Source organism: Punica granatum, chromosome 8, assembly GCF_007655135.1.
Source record: "Punica granatum isolate Tunisia-2019 chromosome 8, ASM765513v2, whole genome shotgun sequence".
In the NCBI taxonomy this organism is placed as follows: Eukaryota; Viridiplantae; Streptophyta; class Magnoliopsida; order Myrtales; family Lythraceae; genus Punica; species Punica granatum.
Window position 1 is genome coordinate 25450244 of NC_045134.1, and position 14411 is coordinate 25464654.

The 14411-nt window shown below is 38.6% G+C and overlaps 1 protein-coding gene across 1 annotated transcript; it reads left to right on the forward strand.

The window, feature by feature from the left end:
* Nucleotides 1–6600: 6600 nt before the first annotated feature.
* LOC116189290 lies at nt 6601–8481 on the forward strand. Its single transcript, XM_031518888.1, has 4 exons — nt 6601–6805; nt 7127–7313; nt 7415–7478; nt 7642–8481. Exons 2-4 carry the CDS (start codon nt 7168–7170, stop codon nt 7930–7932), a joined length of 501 nt encoding a protein of 166 aa, XP_031374748.1. The 5' UTR covers nt 6601–6805; nt 7127–7167; the 3' UTR covers nt 7933–8481.
* Nucleotides 8482–14411: the final 5930 nt, after the last annotated feature.

A 14411-nucleotide genomic window follows, 5' to 3' on the forward strand; every position in this document is an offset into this window, starting at 1 on the left:
GATTTTGCAACGCCAGTGGGAGAGTCGGAAGTATTTCCGAGAAGACGAAGAGAGCCGTTAGGCCCATCGGGCCGTCCTTATGGGCTTCAGACCTGTTTACCCATTTTCTTGTGGGCCAATCAATAAATCAGATCAGCTTTCTTGTGAGTCAAGATAGTTAAATACATTTAAATCGACCAACGTGAATTGATTTAAGTGGCTCAGCATTTCTAAGTCTTGAGTACGAGTCTTGTAGGTGGAGAAAATCCATGGCTGAGAGAACTTTATATAATAGTGGGCTAATCTGGTTCGAATTTGGATTAATTAAAATCCATTAGGTTCTCGTATACCAATAATAATAATAATAATAAAAAGTTGAAATACTAGCAAATGGACTTGTACATAATCTGATGGCTCTCAATGTTCGGTTCTACAGAGTAGACTGCCCATTTCACCCCTATTAAGTCTATTGGACGAGGCACAATTCAGTTGCATATGGTCATTAGTTGAAAATACACATATAATTCGGAACCAGATCATGGCTGAAAAATCGAACCGTAAAAGAACCTTTTCTTTTATTGTGATTCAGTAGGTGCATGTTTATGGGTCTTTTGCTGCGGTAAGGTTTTCGGTATGACATCTGAAATGGTCCCAATTTCCCTGTGCGTGTTTGCTTATAGGATATTAGTCCTTGAATGTCAGTTATTCCCGAGGGAAATGTTTCGCATCGCTCATATAAATGTCTTGGTTTCGTGTAACAATCGATCGTGTGTCCAGTGACTTCCGGCTACAAACATCCGCCTTGTGGCTTTTATGCAAATGTTGTTTATTGCATTCAAAAGACCCGTGAATGTTTGTATGGCCTACGATTTAACTTTGTGACACTTGACGATCATATGGAGTAGAAAACAAGTAGAGGTTATCAACTAATAAGCTGATGCTCGAGCAGCAGATAGTCTCGGCCAATAATACGGCTCTCGGTATTCACCAAAGTAACTAGCCAGGAATTTTCAATTGAGCTGATCTGACCGATTCAAAGCTTGCTGCTGCTGTAAAACATTTGAATTGAGAGCTGTTCATAGTACCGATCAGAGGAAGAAGAAGGGATGACTAATACCTAGCAACGTCGTCAATCATGATTGCTAGTAATTCATCTCTGGCCTGACTAGTCCTCAACTCCGGTGCCTTGAAGAGCAAGGCACTGTAATCGGTAGGTATATTAATTATTCGAGTTCATGAATACTTCGGGCAAGTAATTTATCCTGTCTGCTCATAATCCGTGCCATAAGTAATGGATGGGCGTTTGCTGTACGGGAATTTTCCATTGATGAATCCAGCACTGTATGAAAACCAAGCATTTCGGTGGCTTTGGGTTCGATATTTGATAAGGAGCTCGTCTTGCAGGGCGAATAGGGAGAAGATTGTGACTGCTCTGGCGTTTCTGCTGCTGAAGAAGTCTTCTGCGAGACCTGACAGAGGACCAGTTAATTCTTCCTGCGCAAGATTAATAAGACCATTCAGGTTCTGCTCGAGTAGAACATGGAAAATCAGATGCATGAGAATCGAATCCTATTGATCTGGAGAGTTCAAATGCGGGCCGAAAACTACAAAATTGTAAAGTAGCTCGTGGAAAAGAGAACACAAGGCATGAGATTTTTGGAAATGCACGCATACACCTTTGCCGATTTATGATAATATTGGTTACTTTTGAGCATGTACTCATGCATGACTCGGTTTTGATCCCTTGGGAGCATGGCTGCATGCCCTTATAAAATACCAGGGTCTTCCTCATGCCGATCAGACATCGGAGCGAAGTATCCCCTTGCCGTCCTTCCCAGTGGTTTTGCAGTAGCCCGGTTGATTAGGAACCCAGTGGAGTACTCTCGGCATCTCAAGCTAAAGAAGTATCACTCCTTGTCTCCATGGAAGCCTTACGCCTATCTAATTGAATTAGTTAGCAACGTACAACAACACCAGAGATTCATATATGATCTCTCCTCAAAGAACGCCTTAATGTCGATGGACAGTGAGCAATTTAGGGATACCTTTGGGAGGTCCCATGACGCAAACTTATTGAGATCAACGACTGCGATGGCTAGCTCTTTAGGTGAAGCTCCATCATAGGCCGGCCAAGTTAAATAATGTGTGATGAGCTCCTCATTTGTCGGGAAGAATTTGAGTCTCGAATTGGATTAGTGATCCAACTCAATTTGATTTTGTGTAATGATTGCAAACATTGATAAATATATTAATGTGTTATAATATATATATAAATGTGAAAGTAGATAGAAAATTTATTATTAAAAAATCGATTATAAAAATGATTAGGAAAAAGTATGAAACACAGTTTTTCAATTACGTTACATCTCGTAATTCCAATACCACTATGGGTGTTGATGGCGATAATGCATGTCATTATTACGATTTGTCTTAATTAAACTACTACTTCTTTTCACGATGGAAAACTACACTTCTTTTTTAGGGAAAAGTATAAAAACCTCTCATGTGTTTTGAGCTCAAAATAAATTGGATCATGTGATTTTTTCATGGACAAATAATACCTTGTGGTTCACTTTCTGAGAGATAATGGACCTCACTGTTAGTTTTTAGTCACTTTTAATCCTCAAACTTTTTTCTTTTTGTCATTATTACCCTCAAACTTTTTTTTTTCAATTTGATCCTAAAATTCGAAAAAAAAAAGGAGGAAAGGGCTGGGGCCATATGTCGGTGACCCCGACCCCACCACCCAAGTTGCCTGCGCACATAGAGGATGTCCACGACCATGGAGATGGGGTTGAGGCCACAAATTGGCGGCCTCTGCCCCTGAATCGATCGGGATCTCGAGTTTGAGATCCCAGTCGATTTTGGGGTTAAGGCCACCAATCGACGACCTTGATCCCACCCTCGAGGTTTCCGGCATCCTCTATGAGTGTTGGCAACCTGGATGGTGGGGTCGAGGTTGTTGACAGGAGGTTCAAGTCCCTTCTCCCTTTCTCCGAATTTTAGGACCAAATTGCAAGAAAAAATATAAAGTTTGAGAGTAATAATGGCAAAAAAAAAATTTGAGGACCAAAAGTAACGAAAAAATTAACGACGATATCCATTATGTCTCACGAAGTGAACTACAGGGTGTTATTTGTCATTCGAAAAATCATATGGTCCAATTTGTCTCAAATTCGAATCACATGGGGTTTTTGTACTTTTTTTTTTTAAATAAAATTTAAAATTTAATCGGATTTAAAACTCTCTTTCATATATAGAGGCCAATATATGTAGACTTAGCTTCTAGAACGAGAAGGTACGTTAGTTAAAATGGTTACCAAATGCGAACATTCAAACTGTAGATACCCTGTTGAACTATTTGGGTCGAGAATTTGTTTTCATGTACAGAAGACAACCGTTCGTTGTTATTGTTATTATTATGATCAAAGAACACCAAATTCTTTAATCTACGGTTAGCACATAGAGAAAGTTAACTCGGATCCATACCACACGAGACGATACCCAGGTTCGATGCATTATTTCTTTCTCCTAGTCAAGTATTAGGCCATACATCATCCCATGTTCCATGGGCTCTTACACGAATGAAATTCAAGAACCGTCTAAAGATGAGTTTTTTACATCATATTTTGGGCTAGGCTGAATTATTAGTTAAATTTCATGTCAGTCCATCAAAAAAGTAAAGCCTTTGAAATTTAAGGAAGAAACCTAACCTAATTCTATCGTGCCCGTTCATCAGCAGGGACTCGATCTTTTGGCCCCGCTTAGTCGAGAAGATGAGGGGAGGTCGGGGCACTGATGTTATTGCTGTCGTACAACTCTTGCTTTCATCACACAGAAGAAGTTAATCAAGTTTAATGTGATGAACTGATGATGCTATCAAGTGGGGTTCTATGTGGTCCATTAGCTTCCCCGACTCCCTAACTCACTAGGCCCACCAACTTGCATTAGTTGGGCCCACCCCTAATCTATGTGATCCATTGCTAAATCTTCCTTTTTCACTTCCTCCGCTCCATACATCTTCACCACCAACAGCTCAGCACTAAAACAAATGCATGACACGTTCTTTGGATAAGACCAAGTATCTTGTGGCAAATAGTTCCCTACCTTGGAAGCTTTAACCGAAGAAATCATATCGTCGAGATATGTGTTTCATGATCGTTTATAACACACAGTCCAGCAGCAGATTCGCCACCCATAACTGTCATACATGTAATATACTTTTATTGGTCGAAATTTTAGTTTTATATTATCTGCGTCGCCCTCTGCCAATGACTGTTATGGACTAGACCAATTATATTTGTCGCAAATAATTCCCCTTTTCTTTCATCTTCACCTCGAGTTTTGAGAGCATGGGAATTTATGTCAGACAATCAAGCAGATTCACGACTCACCATCATTGTCATCGTGTAAAATGCTTTTATAGTTCGAAGCTATTACATTTTTTTTTAGAATTGGCGGGATTGTGACAAAGAACTTCCATGAGGACGATGTGATTTCACGGAATGACAGAGTTTGGGACGCTTTTGACACATAATCAATAATCATGTGTGATCTCTCTTTTTCCTTTCGTCCACACATGATATGATGCTTTAGAGGGATTTGGGGTCGTAATCACATCGACCAAACAATGGAGCCAAAGGGCAAACAAAGAGCATGTGGAGAAATCAATGACACGGGATTATGGAAAAAAAAAAAAGGGACATGGGAAAAGGGCAACAAATTAAATAGGGAGAGATGATGTTTGGGGGTTCCCCCACAAACTCTGCAACTTTGTCTTGTCTCTTCCCACTTTAGAATGGAATCAAAATCAAATGGACGCTCCCCTTCCATTTTTTAATTTTCTCCATATTATTATATCTTATCCTATTATTAATTATTAACACTTAAATAAAAGAAAATACAAAAGGTCACATAAGATATTGTTTATGTAAACTTTATTTATTAGGTCTTGACTAGGATTTGTCCTACATTTCGGGTAATCTTTCCTCAAACATATCTAAGGCTCCTGATGAAGCTATATCCGATGAGCATTCCACGTTGTCTGGAGTTCGATACATATAACACGGTATTGATATCAGTTTGTCGTCAGGCTCGTCAATTGACATTCTAAGGGAAAAGAAAATTATACGCGACCTTACGATTGGGTGAATAAGCGGCATCCAAAATAAGGTGAAGCTCTTCGCCATCCTTTTCGCGTAATCTCGTGTCTTGTTCATCTTGTACATAATATATACACGAACATGCCAAAAGTTACGTGATACTAATAACGTAGTTACATTCGAGAACAACAATAGATCTTGTTCTTTAGCCTATCGCTATGATACTTGATTAACATTTCTCTCTCATATCTCTGTACAATAAGACAATTTTTTGGGCGAATATATCAAGGAGTTTAAAGCGAGTAATATATAATTTATTCCTTATCATAAATTTTGTTTCCGGTGAAAAATGGCAACTAACTAATTATTAGGATTATTAGTGTGGGTATTTCTTTTTCTTTTTGGGTAAAATGGAAAAGCGTGAGTATTACTATCTAGATAGACTTGGATATTTTAAGTTACTGATTATAGTAGGAAATGAGATAACTGCGAATCTAATCAGACAGAGGTGCTAAAATATCCGACAAATTTGATGATATTGAGCTTATTTTAACAAAGTTTGAGTGAAAACGGATGAAATATGATATTTTTTAAGGAAAATATTTACGAACATACATAAATTAAATCGTTAAAATTTCTCGTGTCAGAATTCTTTGTAAATGCCAAGAGATATAAACACATAACAATTTCAATCGTTCTTTATGGCTAGTCATTGGGAGGTACGGCACGGAAAATCAATTGTTATGAATTTGTGAAAAGAAAAAATCTCATCAATAAATAATTATTCAAGAAGATGAGAGTTTTTTAAGGCTGCTTGTTGGAAATATATATTCTTGAATTATAATTCATCAAATAAAAAATTCTGGAAAATATAGAGGTGGGAATAATGTACGAAGCCACACAAAGGGCACATGCCCGCATCGTGTGGATCAGAATCACATGATGACTTCGATCATGATTCCTATTATTTTATTTTCTTAAATTTCATAACATCACAACATGATTTCAGCCATTAAATTGCGTCATTATCACAATGTGTATGATGTGAATCTCTTTTTCTTTTTTATTATGGAAGAAGCTTATACTTTAGTATGAAAATAGTAAAAATTAAATAGATAAGAACGTATGTTTTATCGACGAGAATCGAATTTGAAGATCTCATAATTTCAGATCGGTGAATAATGCAACTGCATCAAACTCTGATTTTCGTGTTACGAAATAAAATTAGATCTTCTAATTTGCTGCATAAAATCCCGTGATCATTATTATTTATTTTTTTCGGATGAGAATAATAAAAAGGCGGAAATTCTGGTCGGGAGCAATAATAAAACAATCAAAGGCTGAGATTCCCTCCGTTCCGCGTGAACCACGAGGAAAAATCTGATCCGACGGTCGACAGCTGGCTAATCTGACCCGACAGCTGAGGATCCGACCCGACAAGCCATCCCCCCTCTCTCTCTCTCTGTCGCATTCTCCTCTGTTTTTTCCAGTGGCATCTGTTCGATTGAAAAAGCAAAGCCTCCAATGACGCAATTCCATCTCAATTTCCTCTCTTCTATCTAATCTACCGTTCATCTGTCCGCGTCTTTCCCTTCAATCGACCCATCTTTGAATCTCTCTCCTCCTCTTCTGAAAAATCTCTCTTTGACTCCTCCCTTCTCTCTCTGATCCTCTTCCTCCTAATTCTCCTCCTCAACCAGGAGGAGCTTTCGAGGCAAGCCCAGGTATCTCTCCCCGTTTTCGTAGCTTTTATGCCGATTGGTTGATGTCTTCAGGTCAAAGCTCGAATTTTTCCTTCTGGGTCTTCTTGTAACTGTATTTTTCCGTGGGTTCTTGAGAAAGCTACGCGCAAGGGTAAAAATTTTGGGTTCTGGGTTGGGAGAATTTCTTCGGTTTCCAGCTAAATTTCCTAATGAAAATCCGGCGAAAATGGGGGCAAAAATGACTCTTTTTCTCTATTTTCCGCTGGAAATATCCCATTCCTTCGTGAACCTTGAGGTTGCAGTGATCCAGGCTTTGACTGGGTTGTGTTAAATTTTTTGCAGGCGTTACTGTTTGGTCGGTTGAAGAGTTAATCATCGTCAAGATGAGCCGACGAGAGTACCAGCAGAACGCCATGGGAGGCTGCGAGGAGATGAGGATGGAGGCTGTGGTGTGCCCGAAACCGCGCCGCTTTGGCCTCTTGAGCCCCTCCATGGCTGAGCCCATCAGACCCTTGAGATGCCATGTCAAGTAAGAATATTTTCTTCCTTATATTTACATCTGCTTGGATTGTTATGTAATTTCATTTGCAATTTGTGATTTCTGTTTTCATGTTTTCTCTGACAAAACAGTCACCATGCTATGGTGGGGGATTCAGGAGCTGGGTCTGAGCTTCTTGATATGATCCTCTCTAAGGTCAACCCTCTCTCTCTCTCTCTCTCAGTAACAAGCTTTTAACGTTGTTGCTATGTTGGAATATCAACAAAAATTGAAACTTTTGCTCTGTTGATGGTGTTCAGCTCGTCTGTCGAATCGGTTCTGCAGCATCTGACTAATAGCTTCTTTCCGTGTTGTGCAGGGGGGCTATGGAGGCGAGAGATCTTCCACCCAGGTGGCTTCTTCGCCTCCGTTCTTCTGCGGATCTCCGCCAGTCCGAGCACAGAACCCGGTGGTCCAAGACGCCAGGTTCGGCACCGAGACAATCCTGCCATTTTCCCCAGCCTCGCCTACTCCCTTGTCCTCCTCCGCTTGCAAGGGCACCGGGCCTGCCCGGATGCAGTTTGGGCACAAGCCCGCTGCTGTGAGAATTGAGGGGTTCGATTGCCTGGGCCGGGACCGCGGGAACTGCAGCATCTCCGCCTGGGCTTAATCGGACTGAACCGATATCACTAACCCAATTGGAGAAAGGAAGAGGAGGTGCTGCGAAAATTTTTGACATGGAAGATGGGTCAGAGGGTGCTAATCAAAATCGAAATCTTTGAGAAGGTTATCCATTAATCTTCTCTAGTATGTTACTGTTTACTGCTACTACTACTACATGTGTATATATAGGAAGGGATGTTCTTGGGGAAGGCTTTTTTTTTTTTTTTTTGTCTGGGAGTCATGTCTTATTATCCTCAAAGGAATGTGTACATGTAAATTATGAGGTGATGAGGGATGGGAAGCAAATTTTTTGCAGAATAAAAGGGGAGAGTGTGAGAAGGGAACGGCAAGAAGAAGAAGTCCTTTTGTCTTCTCTCTCTCTCCTGTTAGGGATTTTTCATTGTTTAGGGCTGGTCCTGAGAGAGAAGTACTGAGATGCTTTGTGTAAAGAAGAATCTGTTCTTATTGAGATCTTATTGATCGTCCCCACTTGCAACTGTAATCTGGAGGAAGTTTGATGGTTAAATTATAGGGTTTTTTGCGCGTCTTGGAAAAATTATGTCGTAGTGGTAACTTTGAATTTTTGATGCTCTCAGCATAGCAGCACATGGGAGAATTGGGTACCCGAAATTTTACGAAAAACCTGCTCTGATTGAACCCGCGTTGATCGAATCATTGGGTTAGATAAAACACCGACTTTCGGTGGTGACCTGACCTCAGTGTGACCACCAGTGTGAATTCTTTGTTCTCTTTTAAATTTAGGCCACGGAAGTGACTGCAACCGGTTTCGTGTGTATCAACCATTCTTGAAAAAGACATGGTCAGGTTCCCCATCGCGAATCGAATCGGATCTGCCCGAAGGAAGGATTGACACGAGGGGAAGGTTAATGGTACCATCATGCCTTTTTTCTGGGTACATGGACAGATGAAAAGATGGTCCTGACTCTCGTGGTAGATGGGGGTTCTTGAAAGTAACTGGATTCCCCAGCTGCCTCCGGTGGAAGCAACGGCCAATCTGACTATGCCGATCAATACCCCGTTCGGATCTTATGCGCAGCAAATGAGTCCGGTTCGGAGTCGTCGATCTTATACCCTGTTCGGATCTGTATAATGGGTCTGACTCGGGCTCGAAAGTTGGACAGGGAAGGTATGGGAACAGGACGTGCCAACGAGGAGAGGGACAAGTAATGCGGGAGTTGAATTTAATGAGGATTGAATTGAATTAAAAGCCAAGGATGGAGAGAAGGAGGGGGCCTGGTTGGTTGAGAGGTCTGTTCTGTGCTGAGCTGTGGGATGGATCATGGATGTCAGCTTTCCTCGTTTATTGACTTGCTGTTAGCAGAAGTTGATGACGATGATGATGGCAGTGTCCAATGTGATGTTTGTACGTATAAAAGTACTGCTCATTATTAGCTTCGATAGTCCCGCGTGCCCTCTTTTTACACATTCACGGATCATTCGGCAAGAAAAAGCACACATTCATGGATCGGATCATCATGGTGGTGTCCATGTTTTTGCTTTATACCCACTACTAGGATATTGTTTCAAGTTCTAACCCCGAGTTGAAATATATCGCCAAAGAGTTCGGCCAAGATATAGGTTTCAATGAGCTTTCCGACTGTCTATAATATATCGATACGACTGCTTGTATTCTTATCCAGTTTACAAACGAGCCCATAAACTTAGAAGGGAATAGATGCATCATACTTGAAAATAGGAAAATAAATGAGTATAAATTTCTGTTTCAAGTGAAAAGTGATATCACAAAACCGAACTTTTTTTTTTCCTTGTAATTGTATTTACAACAGAGATAATTTGATTATGCTACGTCTATTGGGTTTGGGATGCTGTTGTAATATAATAGATAGACGTTCTCATAGAATATCCCTATATAAGTTATTTGAATATCCACTCATTTCGTCACAGGCAGTGACCATGTTTGGACTATGGTCATCGCATGATTAGATGTTGATTAGGCCTCATCCATTCAGCCCACAACATTGCTTATACCTCATCCATTGCGTGATATGGTTTAGGAGCGGCGTCGCGTCGCGGCAAGGTGGAAATGTATATAAAGGAGATCCTGGTGGAGTTGTGAGGATGCCTTGGAGTTGCGAAAGCAGAAGTCCACCATCGACATGGATCTCAAAAAGGCCATGAAGATTTCATTTCCATGTTAATCCCGAGCCGGTTTTCGTAGATGTGGCTATGTGTGAGTCCGAGATTTCCATGCAATGAAGAGCACTGAGATAGTGAGAGAGAGAGGGGTAATATTGTAGAGGTTTGAGTCTCAGTCACTTCTCGAGCTCCTACTGGAACTTCAAACGTAATCAACCGTCGACACGTGCGTTAGCTAATTGTCCCATGATCCGACCGATAGACATTCATATGTTTTGCAACAGCCCATCGACCCAGCTACGACAACTTTGAGTTCGTGTGGTGTTACTTCGCTACGGGTTCTTCGATGGTGATATTGTCTTTGCATTTAGTTATTCCCTTTTATAGCAAGAAAGAAGGCTAGGACTGTTGTCCCAAATTACATATGCAAGAGATCAAAGGAAGGAAGAAGTTCGGTGAATACTCGGATCGATACCGCATGCATATATATACCAAATTAAGCACATATATATATACCGAACTTCAAGTCTTCATTGGTGACATTGTCTTTGAATAACGTTTTCGAGTGTAGAAGTTTGGTAGTGTTACCTTTTCACAACTCGAAAACGTTATGCTATCTGAAACTCGATTATTTCGATATGTGCAGGAAAACCCTTTGGATCTAGACACTAGAGACTCTGATTTGGGTATATATGTATATATATATATATATAAGGAAATATTAGTTGGCAAAACACTTTGATGCGGAGTGCAACCAACCAAACTGTGATACCTCTTTATATATATATATATATATATATATATATCTCTTAAACTCATTTCAATTCAATCCCTATCTCTTAAACTCATTTCAAAACACCCTAAAAAAAATACTCATATTTCCCATTTTGAATTAATTATATAAAGTACAAATTAAGAAAAAATAATAACCACTGGCTAGATTAATTGGTTTTTTCAAAAAAAAATTAAAGAATAGATAAAAATTAATGAGGTGGAATGATGGTATGAGTGGGAAGAAAAACCAATAACATGTATTGAACCATCCAACCGAATTGAGTGACTAAAATAAAAAGAATCCCTTGAGAGGGTTCTAGCTACTGCAATTCAATTTTTTCAATCAAAGAATTGGTTCAATTAGTGACTTATTAAATTGCTATTCACCGAATTGAACCGTTTTAATCATAAGATACTAAAATAAGAATCACCACAATTATTAAAATAATTAAAAGAAATTGAAAAATTAAATAACAAAACCCAAAAATTCATCAAATTAGTTTTCATTTATGGTTAATTCTAAGAATCGCATCCAACATAGCCAAACTCATTCATTTTTATCTATGCTTTATTTTTATTTTTTTTGAAAAAACCAATTAATCTACCCAGTGGTTATTATTTTTTCATAATTTGTACTTTATATAGTTAATTCAAAATGGGAGATATAAGTATTTTTTTAGGGTGTTTTGAAATGAGTTTAAGAGATAGGGATTGAATTTAAACGAGTTTCACACCTAAAAGTCTAGTTGAGGGATTATGTTTTACATATATATATAATATTATTTATTTATTTTTATATATATTATAACCACCCTCAAAGCCCACCACCCCCCCCCCCCCCCCAACAAAAAAATAAAATAAAATTCCTCACCCCACCTTCGGTTGTTTGCATCATTGTATTCTATGCAAGTATTTTCTCATGTGGAGCACCGTTCCAGACTCGTCTCCACACGGTAGCTGATCAATCTCACCCAACTGGTGATATTCAAGCATCGAAAACTAAGGAGCAGGAACTAATTAATGAGGCCAAGCCACGCTTGAAATCACGAATCTTGTGATCTCGAAATGACCAAATTTTGAGGTAGGTTGAGCCTTCTTCGAGTTTGAGGGCTCCCATTATAAAGTGTATCAAGCCCTCACGCGTGCCTAGGGTAACCTAGACTTCGGTAAGACTTGCACGAGCATAGGGTGACTCATTCTAGGTTGATCCGGTCACAAAGCCCTCAGGGCTAGGTCACCTAGAGCTTGCAGGCCCCGGGGTTACTCACTGACTCCCAACTCATATGAAGGTGAAATCTTTGACCTCGATGCCGAGATCGGTTAACAGTTGGGTGGGCTATCGAAGGTGGAGGTCCAGTGGCTATAATACCGATTGTTCGATCGAATTCAAAATAGGATATAGAAGTGTCGCCGAGGGCATTTTTAAAAGAGTCTAAAATTTAGGAGTTAAACTACTCAAAAAGAAGTTTAGATAGGGAATTATTTTCAAAATTTAGCCCGTTTGGTTTCACAAATTTTTGTAACTCTATTCCACTTATCTTCAATTCAACAACACAATTATTACTTTTTCATTTTTCTTCAATTTTTTTAATAATTCAATTTAATTTTTAATATTAAATTTCTCAACTATTCATTACTTTTTCAAATTTAACAACACAATCATTATTTTTTTCATAATTTTTCTCATAATTCAATAATACAATCATTACAAACCAATTAAAACTAAAACTCAACTCAATTAAATTTTAAAATTGAACCCAAAATAAATTAGTTTAGGTATAAGTTTTGAAAATAAGACTACTTTGGGAGAAAGCTCGAATGGTACGGATACGGATACGTCAGCTCCATGGATTTTGGGGGGGGGGGGGGGGGGGGGGGTGTAGATGGAAAACCGGAGGCCGCCGAGTCCAGACAGCGCCCACAGTGAAATGAATCGAAATCTCTCTCTCTCTCTCTCTCTCTCTCTCTCTCTCTCTCTTCCCCCACCTTCTGTGTCCTGGTTTTTGACCAAAGGGACCAAACCAGCGTACGGATTCCACAAAACCAGGAACCAGGCATGTTTTACTAAACTAAATTAGAAAAGTTACATCAACGGAAAGAGCTCACTTTGGATATCGTTATCTTCCCAAACATATGCCTTCTGATTCTTATCCCACGCGCTAACTTCCCTCACGCTCCCCATCCTCTCTTCTTCCTTCTTTTATTTATATCTTCCTCCTCCTCTTATTTTTTTCTCTCCGTTTATATAATTATTATGTGAGCGAAATAATATATAATTATATTAATACATAGAAATAGAAAGTATATGACAACCCCTTTAACATTTTCTTGTACTTAATCACATTCCACTTCGTCCTTCTTGGCAACAAAATTTATTATAAACCAACATAGAAAGGCTTATTAATATATTATTGAACTGTTACAAACTAATTAGATAACTATAGTAATAAAATTCTCACAAAGAGTGTGTAGTGCAGCAGTATTTGCTCTAACATGTCGGTCAATAGATGACATGTATGAATCTCGTGGTAGGACTATACATGCCGCTTGTTAGCAATTTGGATTTTTATTTCACGGAACTAATACGTGAAATTTTCTAATAATAAAAAATTAAATTTTAGTAAATATTTAATTTAATTAATGTATAACTGAAAATTGATCAAATATGCAATATGAGGATCAAAAGCTCGCGTTCGGTTTTTGAGTTGGATTATGATTCAACTTAACTTGATTTTGTATAATGATAGTGTTGACAAATATATAGATTAATATGAATATATATATATATATATATATATATAGACGTGAAAATATATGCAAAATTTATTAATAACAAAATTGATAATAAAAATAATTAAAAATTATAAAAAATTATTATTAAATAAAAAAAGATAAAATAATAATAATCGTAAAGAATAAAATTGAGTTGATTAGATGAAAATTTTTTTACTTAAGAATCAAACAAAGTCTGGATCCATGAAGGTGCATGGGCGCGTAGAATTGGAGGTGGGGATGGCATAATGATGTGACTATGCGGCGACTGGTCAACAGCCAGGCAACGCACGTCTCTACACGTGTCAGACGCATGCTGCTTTCTCCAAGTCAGCCTCTTCCAACTCAGACTCTTCTGACAGCTCCTGGTACAAAGTCCAAAAGACAATTTTGACCTCGCCCAGCCTCCCAATCAAACAATGATGATAGGTATCTCTCTCGATACCTTGGATTTGATTTGGCAAGAAGAGGGATTGTGACTATCCCTTTGCTTCCTACTTACGCGGGATAATACATTAAACAATGAGAACTCTATGAACCTCGCTCACACACACACACACAATTAAAGTAATAATGGAAAATTGGACGGTTCAGTTATTAAGTCTTGTGTCGTTCAAAAAATTTTCGCACTTAAAAAAGGACGTTTCGTACTAAATATTTTTATTATATGAATTTTTTCCCTTGCGCAAAAACTTTTTGTATTCCAAGATGAATTTCTGTATTTGAGAAAATTTTCTCGTACAGGATATTGTTCTAAGAGTGCGAAAATTTTTACATTAGAAGAATCATGTTTTGAGCAATAGAAATTTTCAGTACGAAATG

Bases quoted from the DNA above. Each gene is read 5' to 3' on its own strand.
- LOC116189290 (XM_031518888.1), top strand. From the start codon at position 7,168: ATGAGCCGACGAGAGTACCAGCAGAACGCCATGGGAGGCTGCGAGGAG. The intron at 7,314-7,414 runs GTAAGAATATTT...CTGACAAAACAG, and splicing joins CCCTTGAGATGCCATGTCAA to TCACCATGCTATGGTGGGGG. The intron at 7,479-7,641 runs GTCAACCCTCTC...CGTGTTGTGCAG, and splicing joins TTGATATGATCCTCTCTAAG to GGGGGCTATGGAGGCGAGAG.